This window comes from Nuphar pumila, chromosome 7, assembly GCF_984573655.1.
Source record: "Nuphar pumila chromosome 7, dmNupPumi1.hap1.1, whole genome shotgun sequence".
NCBI classification, from domain to species: Eukaryota; Viridiplantae; Streptophyta; class Magnoliopsida; order Nymphaeales; family Nymphaeaceae; genus Nuphar; species Nuphar pumila.
The window spans coordinates 123,894,465-123,921,462 of record NC_143255.1 but is presented as its reverse complement, the minus strand read 5'-3'; the positions used below and the strand labels follow the sequence as shown (position 1 = coordinate 123,921,462).

Below are 26,998 nucleotides of genomic sequence, written 5' to 3'. Positions count from 1 at the left end.
TAGTGGTCACTTGAAATGGTACATTAGGAACAAACAATTCTGCATTTCAACATGAAGGGACACAATGGTTGATAATATGCAAGTGAAAATAGATGGATATCATTAAAGTTGCATTTAAAATATCATGAAGCCTTCGATGATAGCATTTGGTTGCACCAGGGTGGCTTTTGATCCTTCAAGAGCAAATATGACGGAAGGAAAGAAGGAATAATTAATGCAAATCCAATACAAAGTAGTGCTAACATGCCCACCCACCAAGCTCCGTGTGGAATCCCAAATAAAAGTGGATCACATACTGCATTTTTTAGAAAAATAAAATAAAATCAATAAGAGAACTATTGACAGAAATAAGATTTATCAAGAACTAATCACATATGCCCAGTGTTGTGAAAAGCATTGAGGCCTAGCGTGCTCCACCAAAATCTGAGGCGAGGCATAAGCCTCTTGGCATAATGCGTAAGCCTCAATTTTTTTTTTTGGAAACTATAAAATATACCTAAAATTTTAAATAAATAAAAAATGCTTTATTTGATGAAGCAACAACCAACCAGAAATAAAAAATCTCAAATAAATACTGAAAAAATATAAGATTAACATGTAAAAGTAACATTAATGCAACAACTTGATCTACTTAAGTATCTAAGAAACCAAAATTCTCTCACAGCATGAGATCTTATTTCTGTTATTTTTCAAACATTAGAAACCAAAATTCTCTTCAATTAGATTGATCGCTTGCCGCATTTGCAGGAAAAAAAAAACAGAGCTAAAAAAACATCCAGAAAATAGCCATATGTAGTAAAGAAAGCACGAGTCTCTTGTATGTTCAATCTAATTTCAGCAAGCAATGACGCAAAACCGAAGCATAAGTGTTATCAAAATCCAGATAAAAGAGCATTTACGGTTCTATAAAATCATTCAACAACAAAGGAAAAAGACCCAAATACTTAAATGTGTATCAGCAACGTAAAACACTCTACCAAATATGCAGCAATCACAATTGCATCAATTATTTAGATGAAAATAACATGTATACATCTATGAAGCATCTAAAGCTGGTGGTTTTGATATATTTATATGTATATCTGATGAGTGAAAATCAATATTAAAAATATATCATGTCATTAGTATTGCGTCTGCTGAATTTACTAAAGAATCTAACTTATGTCTACAAACTCAACACAATACACATGCTCTATTTCTCCAACTTTTTCTCCAACTTCTGTTATCATAATATATCAGCTGCATAACACCTTGGGGTTAGCAAACTTGATGAGTTTAGTCCCTAACTAAGATACTGTTTTTTAATTCGGCTAGGGACCGATCCGATCCAACTCGGGCAAGTCACGAGCTGACTCGTCGAGTTTGCTAACCATGCTGCAAAGAGCTTTATCAACCTTTATCTATTGAAATCTTATTGAAATCTATAAAGCGACTTTTTTCTATTAAAATATCATTAAATCTATAAACTGTCACATAGGTATGCATGCAATAACAGAGAAGAGAAAAGGTTGACAGAGGAGAGAGATTCACATATGAGACTGACAGAGGAGCAATCTTCTTTTTCTTCTTCTTAGGCTGAGAGGTGGGAGAAGCGGGAGACGAGAGGTGAAAGACGAGCAAAAAGGTGGGAGAGAGACTGAGAGACGAGATAATGAGTGGCCCCGACTGAGTAACACTATTGTTTGGTCAAATGGGGGCTTTGACACCCATTTGACCAAAACAAGGCGCCTCAGGGCTTTTGTGCCTTATGCCTGCGCCTCAAGGGACAAAACCCCTCGCCTTGAGGCGAGACACGTTTTTTGCATCTTGAGGCACGTTTTTAATAACACTACATATGTCTCTCTCTCTCTCTTTATATATATATATATATATATATATATATATATGAATTAATCTAACAATAAGCTAATTGTGTTTAACATTAAATGAATTTAACCCTATTAAAATGACTAAATACCCTTAAAAATTGAAACTTTTGAAAATATCTAACTACTTTTGGGGCATTTTGAGATCTTTTGAACTTGGAGAGAATTGAGAAGTCAAACACCTTTTCCAAGAAAGAAACTTTATGAATCCAACAAATTCATTTTTTTGACCTCAAAAAGTAATTGTACATTTTCAAAAGTAGCATTTTTAAAAGTATTTTAATCATTTTAACGTGGATGAATCGTCTAATGTTAAACACCAGTTACCCATATATATATATATATATATATATATATATATATATATATATATATATATAAAGAGAGAGAGAGAGAGAGAGAGAGAAAGCAATGTATAGTCTAACAATATCGGGGGCTTGTGCGGGCAATCAACAGCACGCGTGCACGTTTTTTAGCGCTCTTTAGGGATTTAGCAGGGGTCTTAGACAGCTGCTAAATCCCTAAAGAGTGCAAAACCAAAAAAAAGGAGCATGAAACAGGCATTTCACGAGTGTCTCGGTGTCTGATAAAGTCAACCCAAATTAAGGTCTGACATTACTCTCTCCTCTCTATATATATGGGCTCGCTCTGACCCTTCAAAAATCATAGTTTTCAAAATTTTTTCTCACATTCAATACCATAGATGTGATCTATAGGTTTTGTTTAGTGGGAACTGACTTTTGGATCACCGGAAAGGCATCATTTTTTTAGCCCATAAAAATACATTTTTTCCTTGAAAAACATGATCCAAGAGTTGATTCCCACTAAGTCGAGCATGCTAAACACATCTAACGGTTCAGATCTATCATAAAACACTTCAAACTATGGGGCCTAATGAAAAAAAGGTATAATATGTTCGGTTCTCATATATATATATATATATATATATATATATATATATATATATATATATATATATATATATATATATATAGAGAGAGAGAGAGAGAGAGAGAGAGAGATGTGTTCCAAATAATGGTAGGAGGGTGCTGACAGTCTTAATTTTCAATTTTTCTATTCTTTTCGCTTTTGAATCTAACCTTAGAGATTATAGATGTGATCTACATGGTTTGTTCAGTAGGAAAAGGTTTCTGGATCATCCAATTATGACATATGAGTAGGTTTTTATAAGCTTTAAAAATAGACAACTCATAATTTTTATAAATCAAAAAACTCATTTTTTCATCGAAAAACATGATCTGATAGTTGATTCTTAGCAAATGGATCGTGCTAATCACATTGGTGGGGTCAAATTTACCAAACATAGCTTGAGACATAAAAAATTGGCTATGTCCACACCTAGGAAGAACCAATTTTCACACACACACACACACACACACACACACACACACACACATATATATATATATATACACGGGAATTGGTTCCTCCTAACTGTGAATATAGTGTAGATGGTATGGATTTTCAAAGCTCTAAGCCATGTTTGATAAATCAGACCCCACATATGTGTTCAGCATAATCCATTTGCAACGAATCAACTGTTTGATCATGCTTTTTCAACGAGAGAATACGATTTAGCTAGAAAATTTATAAAAAAATTAGGCCATTGATTTTAGAATCCTTATAAAAACCTGATTATATGTCATTAATAAAGAAACCACGTAGATCACATCTGTGAAGTTAGATTCCAAAAAAAAAGTATCAAGGCCGTCCACACCATATATATATATATATATATATATATATATATATATATATATATATATATATATATATATATATATGTATATATATAGGGTAAATATTTTTTACAAAACTATTGAGCTGGAAATCATAGATTCAAGCTTTATAAATTCAATCTGACCACATAGATGTGTTCAGCAAGGCTTGTTTGCTAAAGATCAAACCCTATATCATGTTATTTCAATTTAAAAATATGATTTTCTTGAGTCATGAAATTTTAACCATTGTCGAGACATTGATTTTTAAAGCCCTTAAGAAACCTGCTTACATATCACAATCACATGATTCAAAACTCAATTTTTACTAAATAAACCTTGTAGATCACATCCATAAGGTCTGATCTATAAAAAAGATCTCAAAACTATGAAAAAAATGTGATTTATACTCAATAGTTCTGAGCCTTCAATAGCACCAAATAATAACGATATATATATATATATATATATATATATATATATATATATATATATATATATATATATATATATATATATATATATATAAGGAGCTCTGGGGGCACCTACTCCCACACAATAGAAGCTTCAAATATTCAAAATTTGAGTGCTTTTATCATTGATCGGACCCTATAGATATATGATATTATTTAGTGGAAAACAAATTTTGGATCATGTGATTATGGCATGCATGTAGGTTTTTTAAGATCTTCAAAATTCAACAGCTCACAATGTACCAAAATTTCATGACTTAAAAAAACCTATTTTGATGTCAAAAAACATGATCCAAAGTAGGGGTGGCAATCGGGTCGGGTTGGCGTGTCAACATACCTCAACCCGAACCGACCCGTTTATTAAACGGGTCGGCTGTGGCAAACACTAACCCGACCCATTTAATAAACAGGTAACCCGACATGACCCGCCAACCCGTTTAATAAATGGGTTGGGTCGGGAAAACGGGTTGGTGGGTAGCGGTCAGGTTGGCGGGTCGGGTTGGCGGGTTGACCCGCCCGCCTAACCCGTTTATTAAACGGGCCAGCCGGGTTGGCATACCCCCAACCCGAACCTGACCCATTTAATAAACGGGTTAGGCAGGTCGACCCGTTTATTAAACGGGTTGGCTTAAGCCCAACCCAAACCCGCCTAAGAGGCGGGTTGGGGGGTCGTGTCAGGTTTTGCCACCCCTAATCCAAAGCATGATTCCTATCATATAAATTGTGTTAATGTACATCTATAAGGTCTGATTGAGAAGATGCAACCTACAACTGTGATATCTAGTAGGTGGGAGTAGGTTCTCCCAGAGCACCGGAGCATTACTCATATATATATATATATATATATATATATATATATATATATATATATATATATATATATATATAACACTTATCAACAAAGTATTTACAAAGTTACGAGCTATACATCATAAAGATATGCGAATACAAGGATAAGTGATGCATGTTCAACTCAAAAGTTCAAAAAAAAATTGGAAAATAGGACAGGAGAACATGAATTTTTTAAATTTTAATAAATAAAAAACTTTTTTATATTTTAATATTAAAAATGCACTTTTATTGAAATAATATTAATAATATTAAAATAATGGTCATAGGCGTCAATGCCCATGTCCACATATCTGTGCATGTCCAGTCGTGTCACCAAGGACACGCTAATAAAATGGTATATCCTTGTGACATAGGTTACAAGCCTGATAACAAAACAAACACCAATAGCAAAAATTGTTGCAAGGGCTGAGCCGGCTAACATATACCCTTAACATCAATTTTGAAATGTCTCTGGAAAATAGTTCCAATACCTATATCAGGCCACGTCTAATAAGGCCCCAAGTAATCCACAGCCTAAGAATTGTGAATCTGCACATTTGTGTGCACAACATGTAATATGAAATAAAAGATAGAACATCCCTTACCAATATTAAACATGATAAATTTTCTCTCCTTTAGATGTGGCTTTGCAACAATACCTTCAAGGTGAACATACACTACAACACTATCACCAGTGTCCCCAGAGTTCCCCTAACAACCAGAACAACATTAGTATACGCAAAGGATATCATATGTTTATTCTTGATTACATCTGCAACCAATCAGTACATACAACGACTAACCAGAATGTGATCTTCAGCTTTGAAAATCAACTTCTCAGTATTAAGCAATCTTCTCAGATTGAAAGCATGCCCTTGTTCAGACATGCCCCTCTGCAGCTGAAGGGAAATGCTTGCTGGAATCTAATGAGCCATTGAGTTTTTATTAATTTAAAACAGTATCTTGAAGAAAATCAAGAATGAGAGGGAAACTAGAACACATACGGAAGCAGGATATGATATCTTCACTTCATACCAATGGGAAGGCTTCAATCCATTTAGCTTGTAACGCCGGTTACCCATTTGTAAAGGCAAAGTTTCATTATATAATTCCTCTCCAACATTTAATGTTTTTATGTCGGTTCTGTCAAACAAAATATACAAGGAACTTTACAAATGAGAATGTGATCATAACCGCATAAAAATATCAACTCAAGAGCTCTGTAATTAAATTTAAGAAGCTTCCAGACTCTGAGAACTAACATATTTCCAAGCTCAGAAGACATGCTGCCAATAAAGCATACATGAAGGCAAAGCAAAATAGTCAAGGCAGCCATACGACAGGTTGAGAAAAAATCAGCAGAACAAAAGCAGGAAATCTGCAATGTACATCTGAATAACGATACTGCCATGAAAAAAGGAAAAGAATTAGTTTCTTTATAAGAAAAGGATTAGATATTAATTTCTACTAAATAAAAGGACAAAAAATCACCCCATCAAGAAGAGACCTTAATGCAAGCTATAGATCATTCAAGTTAAAAAGATAATAAGACTTAACTAGTCAACCAGAATGAACAAATACAAGAGACCATTTCATTATGTGCTAGGATATCACTAGGTTCAGATTTTCAGGCAGTATTGGCCCATATTGTAAGATATGGTGACGACCGATTTTGTTATTATTGACAAAATTAAGTAGATTTGAACTTTTTTTTTAATTTAGGGTATGTTTGGCTGCTTCTTTAAAAAATGATTCAGAATCACATGGTGTCTCATGTGATTTTGAATCTCACACAAATTAGAAAGTGACCCTCGTTTGCAAATGAGATTCTGTTTCTCATAGCTTTATTTTCATGAGTATGTTTGGTTGGATCATTCTGATTAGAAAGTTAATCTGATTTCTAAGGAGCAACCGAACATGAGATTTCAAATCACAGGAGCCCACCTGTGATTCGTACTTGCTTTTTAGAATCACTTTCTAAAAAGCATAAGATTTCAAATCACAGGGCAGCCCCTTCGATTCAAATCACAGGAAAACCCTTTCTGAAAAGGAGCAACCAAACGTACCCTATGTTTGGTTGCAAAGGAAAATGAGATTCTGTTTCTCACGCAAATTAGAAACCAAATCTCATGTGATCGAACCAAACATGTCCTTAATGTAACCTTTTATCTATGTTACATTCACATTGTTTGATTCGCGGAACAGGAGCGTCTACGAGACCACCGCCGCATGGGGCCCATGTGTGCCCGCAAACGCTGGACCTTTTTATTGCCATTCAATATAACTGTATAGAACAACTAATTTCATATTAAAGCAAGATGCGTCTGTGCGCCTGCACACACACACACAGGGTCGCAGGGAGAGACAGGGAAGGGGCAACTGGGAAGTGTGAAACAGTAGAAGAAAACGATTTTTTCCTTTTTTTTTCTTAAAACTTTTACATGCATACCGATTCACCCCACATTCAAGTGGTTTTGGGCGATTCAACTGATTTTGGAGGGGATCGATGCTTCTTGTTTCATTAAAATTAGAACCTTGAAGGTTTGGATGAGATTGATACAATAGAGAGGCCTGGACACTATCACCACGCTTGGCCATTAACCCAAATAAAAATAAAAACAAAGATAAAACCTCTAACAACTGCATGCTCACAAAAATACAAGAGGACCAGAGAGAGAGAGAGAGTCCTGTGGAAGTTAGGCGAGTGCCGTCCGCGTGCAATGGATGACTGCTCTGCTCTTTTTCTCACCAACATGGTGATGCGAAAGAAGGAAAAGAACGTTCTCGGACAAATGGCGAGAAGAAGGTCGAGACGTTTTGAACTTTTTGAGATTCCCTTTGTAAAGATTTATATAACAAGTATTATAGAGAGAGGTTCAGATGAAATGCAGTGCGACGCACACTCCTAAAAGGGAAGCGATCAGAGAGAGAACCTGTTAGGAAACAATGCCCAGGAAGTGGAGACACCGGAAACCACCGATCGATTAGGAGGAGGAGATGCCGAAAACCACCGCCAAGTGAGATCTCATTCAAGGTCGGGTATAACTCTCATCGAAGAAGACGATGGAGGGTTTTTTTCTTTTTAGAATTTTTTTTAATAGAGGGTTTGTCTGACTTCGGAATTGACTGTGCTATAAACCAAATTTCATAAGCTATTTTGGTATCCAGCTGCAAGTAACTGACAGAAGGCGTCCGTCTGCTTCCATTACACCCCAGCCACGCGTCATGCTCTTAAAAAGTTAAGGCACGTTTTTTTTGTGCAATCACATTCACTCTTCACAAATATTTGTGCACTAAGCACCTGATCACCTCCATCTTGGAGAAAGGGCCTGGCCTGATGGAGGGCAATCAGGTGCTTAATGCACAAACTTTGTGTCGTGATTGCACCCGATCCTACCTCCCGAATTCTCAGGCTGATTCCTGCAGAAATTGTGGCCTCGGAAATGAGGAGGATTTTTGGGTCCCCACCACCACCCTTGCCGGAGAGCCAGGCTGAGACGTGTGTGGAGCTTGAGTTGTGGTGGGCCCTGAACCCATCTTTGGCCGTGCAAACAATCATAGCACTCGATCTACACTGTTAGATCAACTAAACGGGGCTTACACTCCCATGATCCACTAACTTTTTGTTGCATCATCACCCCATCTGCACCCGTACCCATACCCATACCCATACCCATACCCATACCCTTTTCCCCACCCCCACCACGATCCCCGCCCCGCCCCGTCCCTGCCACTTTTCCCTGCCTCATCCCCGTTTGAACCGGGGATGGAGGACATGAAACGGGGATGAAGGCGGGGGTGGAGGTTAAAATCCATCCCCGCCGGGGATGGAGGTTTTAATCTTGAGGCGGGGTAGGGGTGGAGACCTTGTCCCCGGCCCCGGCCCGCCCCACTCCACCCCACTGCCATCCCTGGTCTTATTGAGTGAATATGCTTTGCATCCATCTTGAAGGTTTGAATTTTGTCCATAATTTTTCTTGCAATAAACCTTCAAAGTCCATTGGCAGAGCAAAAAAGCATGCATTATGTCCATTGTTCTCTTTTCTAAATCTTCATTTGGAAAACTCTCATTTAATTGATTTATTTTGAGAATGAGATTGTTGTAACTTTTTACATTGCTTTTGCTACAGCTATTAACAAGGACGAATTACTGCAAATTGTGAGGTTTGGTGCTGAAATGGTTTTCAGCTCCAAAGACAGCACAATCAGTGGTGAAGATATTGATAGAATTATTGCTAACAACAACAAAACCTGACGCAAAGATAAGGAACTTCACAGAAGATGCCATAAAATTTAAAATGGATGACAGTATGTCAAATCCATGCTTTCCTACGATGTCACAACTAGTTATCATCTGATTGCTTTCTTTCAGGGGTTTTCTTTATTTTTGTAATGAAAGCTCTCTTCATAGATTTTTTGAATTTGATGACATGTTGGTTTGTATTGTATTAGAGCTGCGCCAGTAATCACTATGTTTGTTTTTTTTAATATTTGCCACTTTTACTAGAGCATTAAATAAGTGTACTAGTAAAAGTAACCAGTAAAAGTCTTTTACTGACGCTAAATTAGAGCCAGTAAAGGTATTTTCCTGCATTTATTTTGTTTTTCACTGGCGCAATAAAGGTTTTCACTGGCATAAAAAACGCACCAGTGAAAATTGGTTTCACTGGCGTAAAAGCTATGTTAGTGAAAGTCTTTTTTATTGGCGAATGTAAATGATGCCAGTAAAATCTTTATTGAGAAGGCTTTTACTGATATAGTTGTTGTGCCAATAAAGGATTTTACTGCCGCAAATGCTATGACAGTAAAACTGCCTTTCACTGGCACAGAAAATGCGTTAACGAAAAGTTTTTCACTGGCACAAAAGTTGCACTAATGAAAGACTTTTTCATTGGCGAATGTAAATTGCGCTAGTAAAAGCCTTATCGGCGAGGCTTTTACTAGCGTAGTTGTTACGCCAGTAAAGGGTTTTACTGGTTCAAATGTTGCGCCAGCAAAACTGAAATTTCCTATAGTGTGCTTGTGCGTCCACCTATTATCCTGCACTTCGCACGGGAATCTAACATCTGTGTTCACCCATATGCGTGCACACACACACACACAACACATTCATAATTTTTGCAATACTGAATAAGTTTTTCAATAAAAAATTTTGTCAAGTTTTTTTATTTAATTTTCTACTGAGAATTGTAGGCTTTCAACGTATTCAAGGACAAACAAGTTTTTCAATAAAAATTTACCCACTTGTGGTTTTTATTTTCTAATAACATATTTTGACTTTATCTTTATGTTATGCAAATTTACAGATGTCTTGCCTTCAATTTCATCAAAGATGACAAATAGTTGCTAAGATTATCAGCCATGGCAATAGTTGTGTATGATATCATAGATTGGGCCATTGATAGATATGTCAGTCGAGAGCCTGCACTAAATAGGGACATATAAAGACAATATTATACTAATGAAATAATTGGAACAGGTGATGTGGCTTGTATTAACCAAACCAGAATTGTAACATTTGTAAATTTTATCACCTAAAAAGACTTGAATTCCATGGCCAAAATGTAGAACGAGAATATTTTCATTGATTTTATTTTGATTTATTTTGGACCTCGGATATCCTGTTGGGATTTTTGATATCAGATCTCGGATATCCTATTCGGATCTTTGATATTGGATTTCGAATATCCTATTTGTATCTTCAATATTGGATCTCGAATATCCAGTTTGGCTCTTCGATTCCTAATATCCTATTCGGATCTTCGATATTGGATCCTGGATATTTTTCAGTTCTTCGATATCAGATTTTAGAAACCTTGGTTGAATATCTGATACTAGATCCAAAATGCATTGTTTGGATCTTTGACATTGAATTTCCGATATCTTAGTATAGATTTTACATCGAAATGGTAATGGTCCAATTATAAATTTTGATATGGGATCCATATTAGAAGTTTGAATCTTTTAATTTTACACTAAAAGAGTCGAACCTTAGATTGGAACTGGAAAGTCTCAGGAGGGATCCGATCCGTGTTGGATTGTGGGTCCTGTTGTGAAAGAGAGTAGGAAGCAGCCAAGAGGTTGGATTCTCGATTCAACATAAAGGTAGGGTTTTCTGTGGTTTACTGTGTACTTTGTCTCAAGCTTGTCGTGAGTTGCAATACAAACCCAAATCAAAAAAAAAAAAAAAACAAGGAATTTGATCTTTATTTTGATTATTGTCATGCTTGTTGTGACCATACATGGATGTATCTGAAAACCTCATGGATGACGTTATATTACCCTGGTGTTATATTAATGGATGCCATGGTTGTATTTGAGGTTTCTTTCTGTGATGAAGGTAAAATCGGACGTATTAAGTGAATTGGTCTATATAGATGGTTCTGCCTTTAGAATTTAATTCAGTGTTCCAATGAGTCATTTTCTTCATCTTTAATTTAACCACATTGGATATGCTTTTGAAAGTTCAGGCATTTTTATACAAACTGATGTATTCGGTATTATGTCAATGAAGGGAATTTCTAAATCTACGTGTTTAGCTAATAGACTCAATGAGAAAATTTCTGTTATGACTGATTCTGCACAGGAGTATGGCTTATTAATCAGTAAATTTTTTTCTTGGGCCTGAATGGTAAATCGTTGTTTGATATACCATTTAAATCTGTCCTTACCATTTTTTATATATTTTACTCTGTATAGCTCAACTCTCTTTATTCTGTTAATAGGGTTTGATAATTGTTGTTAAAAGAAAATGGTTCTTTACACATATGTGTGTGCTCAAATTTCTGCACACCCATATGTGTGTGGGTTGATACTTTTGCACACACACGTGTTTAAGAATGCTGCATACCCATCTGTGTGTGCGTGTAATATTTTTGCACACATACGTGAGTATTGTTCAAACAGGGCCTTTCTTGTTAAAGGAAAAGATTCTGCACACATATCTGGGTGTTAAAAAATTTTCTGCACACCCGTATGTGTGTGTTAACACATTTAGACACATATGTGCCTGGGTTAAAACTTTTGCACAATATGGTTCAAACAGGGTATTAAAGGAATGTTTTGCACCCATCTGTGTATTAAAATGTCTGCACATATATGCATGTTTGTGTTAAATTTTCTACACCTGTAGGTGTGTCTGTTACAACTTCTGCATACATAAGATACCTTAGTTGAAAATTCTGTTTTGAGACAGTCAAGGAAAATTTATCAAATGAAAATGTTTAGTTGAGTCCTGGTAAATGTAGTTGCTTTTGATTTCGGTATTCTGAAACTGAATTTCTGCGTTATCCTTGTTTCCGATTCGATATGAGAAACCTACTTCTTTTTATATATGAATCGGCAAGATAAATGACGATGTTAAGTTCAATGATAGAAACCAAGATTTGCGTATTTACCTTGATTATTTTCGATGTTAAGTTCCATGACAAAAATCAGTGTCTGCATGTTTACAGTAGATGTTTTTTTGCATCATGTTCAAAGACATAAATCTAGCAGTCAGCGTATTTTACCTTAGATAGTTCTTAAAAATGTTCTTTTATGACAAAACTATGATATGAGTGTTTTGCCTCAAAATTTGTTGTAAACTGTTCATATGAGAATTTTAATATAGTATTAATGACTTAGCAATAGTAGAGTTATGACATTTGCGATTTTTGCTTTTATGAACTTTACAATTGCATTGATGCTTAGTGACTATTGGTTTTAAGCTACTCGTGATTCTTGCAAAATGAGCTTATGGTCGAGCCTACAGTTCGGGTGAAACATAGTGGTGCCATGTGAATACGGGTTATGCCCTTATATGTAAATAGATGTCATATGTAGTACTGGATTAATAAAGTCGCATGGGTTGCCGAATCATAGACTTGCAACTAATAGATCTAAGGGTATGACACATACTCTTAAAATGCCTTATAAATCTAATTCACGTGAACTCATAACCCTGAGTTTTTGCCTGACTGGTTTAAAGGTACCAGGGTACTCCTGCCTGACGGTTTAAAGGTACCAGAGCAGACTAAGTGGGATTGTACGAATAAATTGATATTTGACAAGTTGATTACCTAAGGTGGGGATATTTGGGAAACACGCTACTACTGCGGTATGATTTATTACTTAAATAAGTACACGTAACATTGAGCTTCTGGATTCAAATAATGTAGAATCCCTAAGAGGTCGGATAATAGAAAATTATATGATAAGTAACCCACTCAGACTCAGGCTTACCATGGAGAGGGTAGGTAGTACACAACTTCAGGGACATTTATTAATTAGCTTCGTGCAACAATGGCTCGTTGGTCCCCAGTCCTTGGAGGTAGGAGACCCGAACTACTAAATTGTCCTAGGTGATAGGTCCAAGTTCTTCTGCAGAAGTTAATGATGCATTCTGTTTGTTTGGCCTTCGGAAGGTTTTCTTGGTTATTAAACTACTCTCTTAGGATTTCAGTTTCAGTTAGACATTCAGGTTAATAAAACACCTCGCATAACAAACCTCTGAATGTTCCCTTCTGTTACGATTGCCTTGGCCTGCGAGTACTCGCAGGATAATTAAAGAGAAATTTAAATTAAATATTTTATGTTCTTGATTCATGTGAAATTTACGAGATTCTGTACTTGAATTTGTTATCATTTATTTGTGCTTATTAATATATCAGAAATGAGTTATGATATTAAATGTTCCTATGATATTAATTTAATTATTCCATGTTATGCAATAGCTTTATAATTCATTGAATATCCAATATCATTGCACATCCTTGTTATATTATACACATGCATAATCATAGTAATTCTACTACTCATACTGGTTATAATCTGATCCTATTATTTTATCATTTTCAAGTGAAGAATATACGTCATTGTGTGATTGCGGGATGATGTAGAGACCATGATGCACAAATTTTTTATGTTCTCGGGATAACTTGAATTAGCTTAGATATTTTCATTTCTACTTTTGTAATGTTTTGAACATTTAGTTTATTATCAAATTTCATTGGTAATGGAACAAATAGTGTTGCTTTTATTTCCCTGTTACATACCTGAGATGCTTAACCTGGAATGGATAGAATAGTTTCGCTGTTGTAAAAAAATCCTCAAAATTTGAGTTAAATTTTGGGTCATTACAAGAATGACCAAGGATGCCTTTTGTCACTTATGTTATCTATTACATGAGAAATTATTATCTTATTCAAGGGATGTAATGATGGAAGAATAAGTAGTAATGTTCTTACCGACTATCGGTCATTATGTCCAGAATCATGTTATAGGAGGACGTTTTTTCATATCTTAGAAAATAATTAGTCATTAATTTTCATAAAGTTTTAAATCTATAATTATTTCTTGATTTTGTAAGACAAACTACTTCAAAAATACCACCTAGAATTTTGTCTAATTCAAAATTTTATCCTTACTTCAATGTAAATCTTATTATATATATATATATATATATATATATATATATATATATATATATATATATTTTATCTGAATTATTTAAATAAAATTATCTATTATATTTTAAATTGATTATGTGTATAATGCAAATAAGACTGCATTGGAGCAATTGATGGAACACATATTTCAGCATTCATTCTACGTCATGATCAATCGAGATGGCATGACCAAAATCATAATATAACACAGAATGTTCTTTTAGTCATTTCTTTTGACCTAAAATTTCAATATGTTTGGTTGGGAAGGTCCTGCTTATGATGATAGGGTTTTAGGAGATGAGAACATAAACTTATAGTTACTCATGGTAAGTACAAAATTCATTGCAATGACTTTAATATATATAATCATTTGCATTTACATCATATTTAAAACTTATTAATGCAGAAAAATATTATGTAGTAGATGGTGGTTTTGCCAATGTTCTAGGATTTTTAGCACTATTTAGTGATGCATGTTATCATTTGAGAGAATTTAGAATTGGTAGCCCTGCAATTGAAGAAGATGAAATGTTCAACCATCATCATTTTCAACTTCATAATGTTGTTGAACGCGTGTTTGATATCTTAAAGCAGCGATTTAGTATTTTAAAATAAGCTCTTCAATACTTTATTAAGACACATACTAAATTGTATTAGCTTGTTGTGTCTTGCATAATTTCATTAAATGTATAGGAGGTGACATGTTTGACGAATAAAATGTTAATATTGTTGAAGCAATGATGAAGTACATAAAGATGATCCTGATGCAGAGATATAAGGCTTACCAGGATCACAACACAAAAAAGATGAATGAAATAATTTTAGAGATGAACTTGCAAAAAAATATGGGATGATGTACATCCTAATAGTTGAACAAAGATGATTTTTAATAGTTATCAAATTATTTGATTCATCATAATCTTATATATTATAATGCAATTAGCATGAATAATGATGTCTTTTGATATTTAATATTTTTATGTGATGAATGCATTTTCTATCATATGATTACAACATTGTTAAACATTGTATTGTATATATTTGATGTTTATTTTATACAGAAAATATGGATAACATTGTATTTGAGAATATGAAAACGATAGTAGAAGGTAATTTCAATATTGCTGACAATGTGAAAGATGTGAAATTTCAATTTCATTGGGGAAGAACTTAAAGATGCAGATAACTTATTGATGAATTTATGCATTGAAGCGGTTCATGCAACTAACTGTGTTACTGCACCGTCTCAAGTATGGGAAGATTATATAAAGGTATGTCTGTGTTACTTTATTGAGTTTCTTAATTTAATTTTATGATTTGACTCGTATTTGTTGCATGTACAGGTTAAATCCAAAGTGAAATATCTTCGTGACAAGAGTATTGCAAACTAGACACAACTTTGCATCATTATAGGAAATGACTAGGCAAATGGTTGAGTTATTGTATCCTTTAATGATGGTTTCACTAATTTAAATTAGTCATTCATGCAAAATTTTAACGATGATTGTTACATTTCAGAAATGCCAGAAGATTTAGAGGACCATGATTACCAAGAGCATCCGTAACAATCCACACTTATTGCAGATAGCTCCTGTTCTACTAGATCTTCTCAACTAATTTCTCAAAGTGCAATGATAGGAAATAAAAAAAAGTAGGATAAGGAAGAAACTAAATGATGTTTTAACTCCATTACCTTTAGCAATTCAGAGTTTGTTAGAGACAATGGCCGATGATGTTAAATTTATTTTGCAAAAAAATACGACAAATGAATTATGTGCATTAAATCTTGAGAAGACATTGTTTTATAACATTATAAAGTTTCTTGCTGAGAATAAGCACTTGACAAATGTATTTCTATCTTTGCCTACAGACATGAATTGTGAACGGATCCATGGAGAGATGGGAATAAGTGAAGACTAAATTAGATATTTTTTCAATGATAAAAACTTTTTGAATAAAGTGATTATACTTCATTGTAATGAACTTTTATTTTTATGTTCATACTTTTGGACTTATTTTAAAATATTTAATATTAGAGTAAGTTTAATTAATATTTATGTTTAATTTCAATGTCACTTGTTTGCCAAAAATATTTAAATACGAGTGATGCAATTAAATCTGATATAATTTATTGCTACATTCTTTGCTATTCAAATTTCATGCTACACATTTACATATTCCAAACATGGTCAGAAATCAGTAGTTGAAAACCTAAATCCTGGAAGGAGTTATTTATGCTTCTAAACAATAGAGAGAGTCCACAACTCCCTTGAAATTCATTTTCCTTGAAGTCCAGTAGTTGTACTTTGCAAATTCCTCCAACATGGGTTCCCAATTGTTAACTATTAGATCCTACTAATGCAACCTTATGAGCAAAGAAAAAAGATCAGGTGCAATGTGATTGCATACTTTTAGCGTGCCACTGTGCCTGATCATCTTGCTTGTTTGTATCCTGTTTTAATCTAAGATAGCGACGGTCTGGGGTGAAGGGAAGTCATCCATGGGGCATGATCTTTTAAAGGTCTATAATCAATAACAGTCCTGAGATCGCCATTTTTATTAATGATGGGCACTAACATATGGGGATTCAAACCCGAGACCCCTTGGTTATGATAGTAAGACCAAACCATCCAGACCTCTCATTGGACCCCCAAGCTTAGACACAAATTATTCTATGAATTAATTGTAGCGCCATGCACATGAACAATGCATGAATTCCATTAATACAATGTAATAACTAAGAAGCAATAGACACGATATGTTTCATACCACTGTCCGTTTTGTCATAAAAGGATATGGAAAATCTCTATCGAGCATCAGTACAATTTGTTTTTCCACCAGGGAAACAAGATTTTCAGCCGAAAAAATAGCAACTTCCCCTCCTCACTTATCTGTACACAAGATTGAAGTAAACTATAGCGGTGGTCGATGAAGTGCTCATTGGAACTTTACAGCTAATTTGCTAAGAGCTGCATTTATTCTGTCTTCAGGAGTGGGTTTATTATGTGCATCATAAAAATCCAATATTTCCATCGCAATATTCTTAATCTGTGAAAAAAAGCAAGCAAAAATTAGAATCTCACTAATTAAGAAGCTGAGAATCAAACCAGCGACTAAACAAACAGTAAAGTTCAGTATGACTATTATGTCAAATTGATTGAGCACATTCAAACATATATCACTTAAAGATCAATATAAAAAATGGAAAAGCTCCTTATGCCAAAAGAATAAAAAAGCAGTTGTCCTAACAAAGTTACCAAAGTTCATAAATAAATTCTTAATGCAGCACAACTTATCAAAATATAGGATAATCAATAAAATAAATAGAATGAATTTAATACTATCATGTATGATTCAAGGCATATGAAGATATAACAGATTTTAATACTATCACAAAAACTTTAACATGACTGCAGCAGGCCAGTGTGTCAGGCCCTGCTTGGACCGAGACAGGCCAAGCCTAATTGGCCCATCTAACCCATCTTGGTTCACTTTGAGACCTATATCGGACAACGTACATTTCTTCTGTCCCGAGATGGTTCTTCACTTAAAATGAAACAAAGAAAAAGTAAAAAAGGGAATTCACCTCCTTCCAAACTCCAGTTGTGGCATCTTAAGATAACCTAAGACAAACACTCCTCTTATCAAGTAACATCCCTCTTCTAAATGTTACCTGGGGTTAGATGATGTCCAAGAGTGTGAACTGTGAAACCACCAAGGCCTTTGCCAATAGCACACATCTCAACTAGGTGCAGGACGAATACGATATTAGCCAAAATCATCTGTTTAGTTCCAATACCATGCTACAGTGATCTTCACTGGCTCTTGAGATATGATCATCCAACTGTAATCCAAAAATCCACCTTAAATCCCACCCAGATACCGAGTTGAAAACCTAGATTTCCAGTATGTGAAAAGAATTAGCAGACTCTAGAATTCCACGTTCTTGGTACCATAGCTTCTCAAAAAATGCCATCAGTTATTTGTTCTTCCCAAAGTAAACATTGGCCTGATGCTATTTTATCAATGCCTGACATAAAGGAAAAGGATCTCTCACTCTGATTCCACACCAGCTTAAACTCAGAGCTGATCATCAAAGCTCGATTGGAAGACATCTTTAAGATAGAATTGACATGTATCTTGTATATTTTGGAAGGCATCTCAAGGTTACCAAAATCCAAAAGATACAATTAACATGTATTTTATATATCTTTAAACATAATATGACATTAGAGGACCAACAAAGAAAATATTAGGGCCAAAGCTGAGAAAACCTCAGATACATGCAATTAAGTGCAACAGCTCAGATAGTATGTAATTAATTCATACCATGTTCATATCGACACTAAGCTCCTCAAACCATGCATTTGTGTCTCTCTCTTTCAGTACACTTGCAATGTATATGCAGGCTAAGGCAATCGTGTATGGAGGATGAATAAGAATGAGATCCATTTTATAGGTGTCATTGACAATGGACCTGCATCATTCATTTATTGAGTTAGCATTTCCACATGGACCACATCTTCCCTCAAAACATAAGTGTCTGCAAAAATAACTGTAAACTTCCTTTTCAACACAGATAATCAAAATTTTGAAATTTACATCCAATTATCATGTTGGTAATGACAGTATTATTGGCTTCAGAATGTAGCCAACATTTTCCATGCTTTGCTGCCCAAAATTAAGTGTTGCCTAAAATTTTCCACCTAATCCAATGGGTCTCAGCAATACCATCATATCTTTGTTTCGTTAAATGATTCTCCATTTAATTGCACTATCATATGAAGAACAAGTAGGGATTGATCGATTTAGATTAGAACTCAAAAATTCAAGTTCTTACCATGCTACTCTTACGGCTATATCTGAAGTTAACAAGAAGGGTCAAGGAGATGTTGGAGAGAAAACTTTGATAACTCGGTGGAAGCAGACTGTTGTTAGGACTTATTTTCCAAATACATGACCCGGGTGAAGGCATCATTTTCCATCAAGAATTGAAGACAAACCAAAGAAACAACAATTAGAAAAAAGAGAATCATTCTGCTAAGTTAATCATGGATGGACAAAAATAGGAGATACAATTCTTAAATGAAAAAGTTGGCTGGAATTTGGGTCTTCTCATTTGGAATGTGAAGCTCAGAAATTAAATATTTCATTTACCATTAAGACTCATGTGACAAATTGAGATCTTCTGATATAGGAACCAGCAATTTAATAGCAAAGCTATCCATGAAATTCTTTTTCTAAAATAGTGTGGATCTCAAATGCTAAAACAATAGACTATACTTTGAAATTCAATGGCATTATAACATCCTGAAGAATAGTGGTCTGTAACTCGACTATTGCTGAAACTTGAAAGTAACATGTTATCTTTTATTTTGCTAGTTAAAGCCGTTGAAGTGCTTTTCTTTTTTGGGGGATAGGCAAGCTGGGGGATAACCCCCTTGCAATTCAAACCCGAGACACCTCAGTTGATAGTGTGTCCTAACCATCCAACTATCTCATTTCGTTGAAGTGATCTTTTATTACATGTATTTTGCTTTCACCCATCTTCTAGCATCACTTTTTTGTTTTTTCCTACCCAAAACTAAGGCTCAATCTTGACTGCTGGGTATTGAAAATTGCAACTTCATGTATGACATGTTAATGAAACAATAGAATGGAAACACTCAAGATCCAATAGCAAGACTAGAAGCTGACAATTTCAAGTTGAAATTTGTCGCAAACTGGAGGAAAGAGGCAATAAAACCCTTACCAGGTTGGGATAGTCAAATCTGCCATACCAGCATCCTGCAATAGCCTGTGCAAAGTAAACAAATTATGTGCATCAGAGAAAGATGACGAAACTAGAAAGGGGCAGATAAAATGTGTGAATAAAGAGAACATAAGAGTAACATAAACGAATATGGAAACTAATGCATCACTAGAATATTAGCTTAATTCAGAAACACAAAAAACAAGTACAATTTGAACTCCACGAGTCCTCAATAAAAATACCCGAATATATTATACATCTCTCATCTGGAGTTACTTTGGATAGATCATACTTCAACCACCAAAAGAAAAAAAAAAAAAAGAGAATCCCATCAAGCACAACTGCCACAAAAACATGTATATTTGTTATTTCAGCCAAAGGCAGAGATTTTACTATATACTCTTGCAGAATTAATAATTCTTCAGACCCTTCTAAGCTGGAAGACACTAAATTTAAAACCATTAGTCTGAGAAGAGAATTTAAAATTAACATCTATCTCTTGTTTGTGTAGAATGAGAATGTATTCAAGAAAATGAAACCATTGGAAGAAATAATCTAAAGGATCACAGATTCACAATATGAGTGGCTGACATGTAACTGAAAAATTCTACCAGGCCATATGAGTTTCATATAGCACTCATCCAAAATCAGTATATGGTAACATGTCTCTAAACATCTTTTTTTTTTGTTCTCATGAGAATAAAATTCTTTTTACTGTTTTAATCTAATCAATGATTCTTACTAATAGCTGGAAAAGCATGAATTAACTTGAACATGATCCAACTAGACTTGACCAGAAAACAAGTTCGCTAGTCACATTAGACTTGCCATAACCAATGCTCACTGTTTAGAAGGCCTCAATCATTCAGCTGACTTCACCTGTACAAGTTATATGAATCCGGGCCAGTCTCAGCTACGGCAAATTAAATGTTCTGCCTTGCAGAAAGGGAACATGGTATGAAAACGAAACACAAAAGTCATATAGTATACATGATAAACACATGACAGACCCTGAAGTCCAGGATACTAATGTAAAATGCATAGCTTGTAATGTTCTCATCCAACTCTTGGTTAAACTGCTACCTCCTATCAGCAAATTACTTATTCACACTTAGCCTTGTTGTTTTTTCACCTTTTCCTGGTAGTATTAACTTCTTATATGTGAGACAAGACACATGCACGTTATTGACCGAGATGCATCATTAAAGCTTTGAAAGTTTTGAACTTCACAAAGTTGAGGAATCTAGGATCAACTAATTGCTAGTTCCCCAGCAACATACATGACAACTGTCCACAAACTTCACCTGATTTCAATAAACCTCAAGTTCATGAGAGATATGAACCATTTCCAATTCAATCAGATCAAAGTTAAACTTTCCTAACAGAAAAAATGAGATGTGTTATATATCAGAACCTATATGACAAGTGCACTCCACTGTATTAGGAAAAAAGAAAAGAAAAACAAAACTATAGGTGTTTCTGAAGCCTTAAAATCCTTCCATTAGCATTATGCATCTTGCTTCCCGGTTCTTCAAAGGATTGCATGTAAAAGGCAACCAAGCAAGAAAATCAGTGATCTAGTTTCAATCATCGTTTATTTTACATGACATGTTCAATTGGCATTGCTTATCAGTCTTTGAGTCGTTGGATATTCATTTGTGCCTATTAATTAGGTCCTCGTGGCATACATCAATGCAACACAGATTCCATGTGTTATTTTTTTGGACCATTTGCACTTAGAATAACTCTTCAGGAATCTTATGAAATGGTCAAGCAAAACAGAAGCTTATCAATACAGCAAAGCGTAGTGCAGTATCAATTCAGTCCATTATTCTTTGACTCTTTATACACATATTTTGCCTAGAATAACTTCACCAAAATGTTGTCCATAGTTTGAACAAGAGAAAAATTTTTGTCAACCAAGGCTTTTAACAATTTATCAGGTAGAAATATGCCAATAAAAATATGAACCCTGTAAGATTCAATGTCATAGAAATAGCAATTTACAGAGAATATGCAAACAATCATGAACGCCAACAATAGTACGACAGAACAAAAAATAACACTTACTGAAGCAATGAGCGATATGGATGATAAATAACTAAATAGTAGTCAAGTGCTTCTAGAAGCTTCATTTCCATTTCAAGAATATCTTTAATTTCAAAGATATATTTATCATCCACACCTGCATGAGCAACACATGCATTTTATGCACAGCAACTTGAGGGCTGTTCAGAAAAACACCACTTATCCTAGGAATTTAGTTAGGTTAACAGAGACAAAAAATGTGTACATTTTCTCAAATAAAATACAATAAGCTTAGCTTGTACTGTGCTCTCTTCTGCTTTTGCTGCAAGATACAAGCAAGTAGGTGCCACTAGACGTGGATCATATTCTGTCATGCTCTTTCTGGAAATTAAAAGAAAAAGGGCATAGATTCACTAACAATGAGAACAGAGAAAGAAACAAAATTCACATAATAAAACAATAATCAAATAAATTCAGTATTTATAGAAGACAATGAACATATCATTACCCTTTGTTCTTCTCCCTTTACAGGTAACAAGAATAATCCCTGCATAGGGGACCTTTTGCAATATTGAAGGTTTGATTCTACTCAATCTTGGATGGATATGATTGAAGGTCAACCATTGGTGCACATAACCTAAGGTACAAGGCTACAAGCCTCTAACTTGTTAGCCTAGGTTTTGAATAGAACTAGAAGGAAATGAAGGGAAAATGGTGGGAAATGAAAGAAGCAAGGTAGAAGAGAGGGGAAATGGGTTTGGATCCATATCTAGGAGGGTAGAATGGAGAGATGAACGGGTTGAGAGTGAGATGAAATCTCAATTAATTAGGAAGCCTAAGTAAATGAGCCTACTCTCCAGCTAAGTTTCCCTAAACTATGAACCAAATCCACTCCAGAGGACCAAAGAGGCCAAGAGATCTCAAGAAGAGCTCTTGAATGAGTATATTGCTCAAAGATATAAAATAGGGACCATTATTTATAGACTCCCATGAATCTAGCTTCCTCGAGAAGCCTCTAACCTCCTCACTTCTTTAAGAAGCCTAATACAATGACCAAATTACCTTCAAACAATACAAAATGCCTCCCACTTATGTCTATTTGGGTCGTGGACCTTATTACAAGCACGTACATCCCAAACACAAAAGTATTGATCCTTAGTGCCTTGTGAGTATATAAAATTTGTGACAAATCTGATGGAGATATCTTCATTAAAGACTGTACCTTAGTGCTAAGCAGGATTGCATAATAATGTTAAAAAAGCCAAATATCCAAAACCATGTCAATTTAAGGATGGTTGCATCAGAATAAATTACAGGTCCATAAAAGGCAAAACCCAGTTCACATAGTGGATATACCAAACCTCTAGATCATGAGTCCCAAGGCCATGCGAAGCACGAAAATGAGACATTCATAGAGATGGGTAAATGAGTGACTTGAAAGGAAATCTTTGGTTCAAGATGAGGAAATGTGTGATGCGAGTTCAAGTGCTTCAAGATGAGGGAAACATGTATAAACAACTACTTAACCAAGCAAATTAATCATGTACAAAGAACACATTTTTTAGGGCACAACTGAAGAAGGCAATAATCACATGCTTAGTGGCATTATGAAAGAGTTCTTGATATAGATGCATAGCTGCAACTTCACGCCAAAAATAGGTTACTTTCCACATAAAACTGCTGGTATTAATTTGTTGAAACTTTAGAGCCTTTGCAACATAGCACACTGCTAATCGATTTGATTTATGACGTGACCTGCAAACCACACAATCATGTTGTGGACAGGAACCACAGAAGTCATATCTATATCATGTACTCATTCAGTCACAAATTAAGTCCTGCATATAGGAAAAAAATTTGGAAGATTTTTCAATCCCCAAAAGTAACCAAATAATCTCTTAGCAGCAGGTGTCCAGAGAAAGGTCCACAAGATAGATTGCCCAACTGCACTTCTCACCTAGGCAACTTTAGGGCACACCCTTAATGTACACATTTTTCACATAGGAAAATAATCAGTTCTATTTAATGCAGTAATTTGAAAAAAAATATTTCTTGTCATTGGAAAATAGGTACTAGTAGTTACCTTGTATAAACACGTCTAAAATAAGTAATTGCAGTAGCTACCACCCTGAAAGGAAAAATGAAATACCAAAAACCATTTATATAATCAATAAACTCTCAGAGTAACAAGAGCAAGAATAAGATAATTTGGCTGGAAAAGAATAAGTCAAAAAAAAAAAACTTGCTGCTTAGTTGACAAACTACATCTGCACATTTGCATACCAGAACTAGGTTTATCAATTACTTAAATAGCTGGACAAACAACAAAAGCAAAAGTTCAAACCTTTGCTGCACTTTAACTCGTTCCCCAAGCCTTGCAATATCTGGGAAAAAGAAGGTTCCATAATATTAATAACAAAAGCACAGACCTGTCAGAAAAATCATGAGAGTAGTTTCACTTGTCTAAAACTAGAATAACACAAAAAACATGTAATGGGAATAAATGAGTTGCACTTTCTGAAAAAAATATATAGAAATTTGGAACTTAGTAGCAGAATATTCTATAAGGTTCATGCTTTCTCTCTAACTCGGATTAACATCCCATGAACCCAAAAGCAGTTCATTTTCCCAACAAGATGGCAGCTTAAATTTTTTTACATATATATGGCTAATCATCAGTTCATTGTTTTATCTCTTACTCGGAAAATGTATAATCAATACATTTTGCATAAGGCAAGAGTTATATGTAAAACATGCTTATGATATTTGCATGTCCAACTGCATGCATATCACACCATAAACCTGCAAAAACAAAGAAGCATGCTAAAAAGTAATGCACATACACATATTGTATTTCATGGGATTCACAGGATCTATTACAAAGCAGGAGCATACCTTTATTCTACTGGTTTGAAAGCCTCGGGTTTTTTTTTTATCTTTTTTCATTAGAAAACTGAAATTGCGGCCACATTTTCAAATATTACCAACGTTGATGTCCACGATATGAAAGAAAACAAAAGAACCAAGTGAGAAATGTGCATCTCATAGTTATCCTATACAGACTCCATATGCTCTGCGACCTCAATAAAGAAGAAGAAGAAAAAGAGACTCCTATATAAATCACCACACCAAGACCAAGACCACGACAAACATACAGAAGCAAACCAAATTATCAAAACCCATCAGCCATGCCAATTTCCTGCAATTGAATCAAGTCAGAACTGCCAATTCAAATCCTCAATGAAGCCCATCTTTTGAAACCCAACTCCACACGCTCTACAGTTTCACCAAGTTGTTTACACATTATCTTTCATATAAGGACGCCCACGAGATAGAAGTTCAGAGGAAAAAAAAAAGAAAAGGAAGCAACCCCCACAAAACAACAATAAAGAAAAAGAACTCCATTAAATTACACATATTAACTAAAGATTGTCAAGACAAAGTGGAAACGAAACAAGGAGACAAATATGAATCACTGGTTGTATAGAGAGAGAGAGAGATCTCACGGGAAGACATGTGCATCTTGATAAGCTTGAATTCCTCGAGGGTTAAGCCCTTCTCCTTATCAAGTGGGTGAACCACATCCACGTCTTCTTGCTCCATAAGTTGCCTACTGTCACCACCCAACAACCCAAGAGATTGGGGGGGGGGGGGGGGGGGGGGGCGGGAATCGACAGGGAACGAGGAAAAACGACCAGATAGTGGAACAGTTTCAGAATTCCACGGGAGGCAATCGAGTGCAGAAGAAAACTCAAGAAAGATGTAAACGAAAAAGATGGTTTACCAGTGAGACGATGCCCAGAAATTCGCTGCCATTCTCTCTCTCTCTCTCTCTCTCTCTCTCTCTCTCTCTCTCTCTCTGCGTCAAGGAAGCAAATACAACGCCTTCATTGAGAAGTGTTTGGATATATAGACTTGGGAATTCAACTGAGATTGGATCCCGTTACCTATTGAATTCCTGAACTTGGATATCTGAAGGTCGAATCAGTGCGTTGCGAATCGATTGGGGGCCAATACTGTACGAATCGGCCGATTCGCAACGATAGTGACACACTGGGAAAGAAATTTCAGATATGGATTCGAGTGAAGCACAGGAATTCTGAGGTGCAAGAAATTTGAATTTCGAGGCAAACCAAACAATGTCTTTCGAGGTATGATTGAATCGGCGTGGGTTGGATTCCATGAGATCCAATTTTCAATCAGACATAAAAATGGACCCAAAACCCAAATCCAAAACGAATATGAATAAGTTTCGTGGTCAGTCTTGGGTATACTATTTATTCAGGGTCATATGGGTCATCGGGTTTGGGTATATAGTAGGTTTAGTGTAAAAAGGTTGGGCCCAAATCCAATATCTTTAACAAATCAAGTTGGATTTTGGTCTATATGCAAACGGTCTTGGGTTAGAACTAGATTGTTGAACTTCTAGAACACCCAGTGTGGCCAGTCATAATTGGACCTCATGGTCCGGGCCCTACCTGACTGTGGGATCGGTTTATAGCTCCGGATACTCAACAAATCCTGTTCTTGGAAAAATCTTGCAATACTTTCCAAAATCTGGTTTTTCTTGATAAAATACCATATTTACAAGATTTAAAATATATAAAAAATATGCCAAAATGCAAATAATTCAAAATTTGCAAAGTTGTTTTCAACGAATTATTATTGCATCAAAAACATATTATTTCCAAAATTGGTGATTTTTTGAAAATATTTTGTTCCTATTATCGACCACTGAAAATATCTCACCAAAATTTCGTTATTTTCAATATAAGAAGATATTTATTACCATGCTCCAGACTTTTCTCTAAAGGGATGTTTGCTTGTCACGGAAAAGGGTGCCAATAAGAATCAAGTAGAATAGCACTTGGTTGGAATTTGA

General features: G+C 35.1%; 2 protein-coding genes across 3 annotated transcripts; both read right to left on the bottom strand.

Moving 5' to 3' along the window:
* On the bottom strand, positions 1-7,977 carry LOC149833306 (uncharacterized). The gene is made up of 6 exons (XM_090012786.1): positions 7,842-7,977; positions 6,171-6,312; positions 5,913-6,051; positions 5,712-5,831; positions 5,514-5,619; positions 1-295 (listed from the first exon to the last, which is right to left on the bottom strand). Exons 2-6 carry the CDS (start codon positions 6,242-6,244, stop codon positions 123-125), a joined length of 612 nt encoding a protein of 203 aa, XP_089868912.1. The 5' UTR covers positions 6,245-6,312; positions 7,842-7,977; the 3' UTR covers positions 1-122.
* A 9,118-nt stretch (positions 7,978-17,095) lies between these two features.
* LOC149833305 (cyclin-C1-1-like) lies at positions 17,096-25,969 on the bottom strand. Of its 2 annotated transcripts, none has more exons than XM_090012785.1 (9): positions 25,901-25,969; positions 25,623-25,726; positions 24,461-24,500; positions 24,200-24,244; positions 22,382-22,497; positions 22,159-22,273; positions 20,089-20,133; positions 18,666-18,813; positions 17,096-17,384 (listed from the first exon to the last, which is right to left on the bottom strand). In XM_090012785.1, exons 1-9 carry the CDS (start codon positions 25,930-25,932, stop codon positions 17,274-17,276), a joined length of 756 nt encoding a protein of 251 aa, XP_089868911.1. In that variant the 5' UTR covers positions 25,933-25,969; the 3' UTR covers positions 17,096-17,273. The 2 variants fall into 2 exon arrangements, with proteins under 2 accessions (XP_089868911.1, XP_089868910.1); XM_090012784.1 differs by having other exon boundaries at positions 25,623-25,729; positions 25,901-25,948.
* Between the last annotated feature and the right edge of the window lie 1,029 nt (positions 25,970-26,998).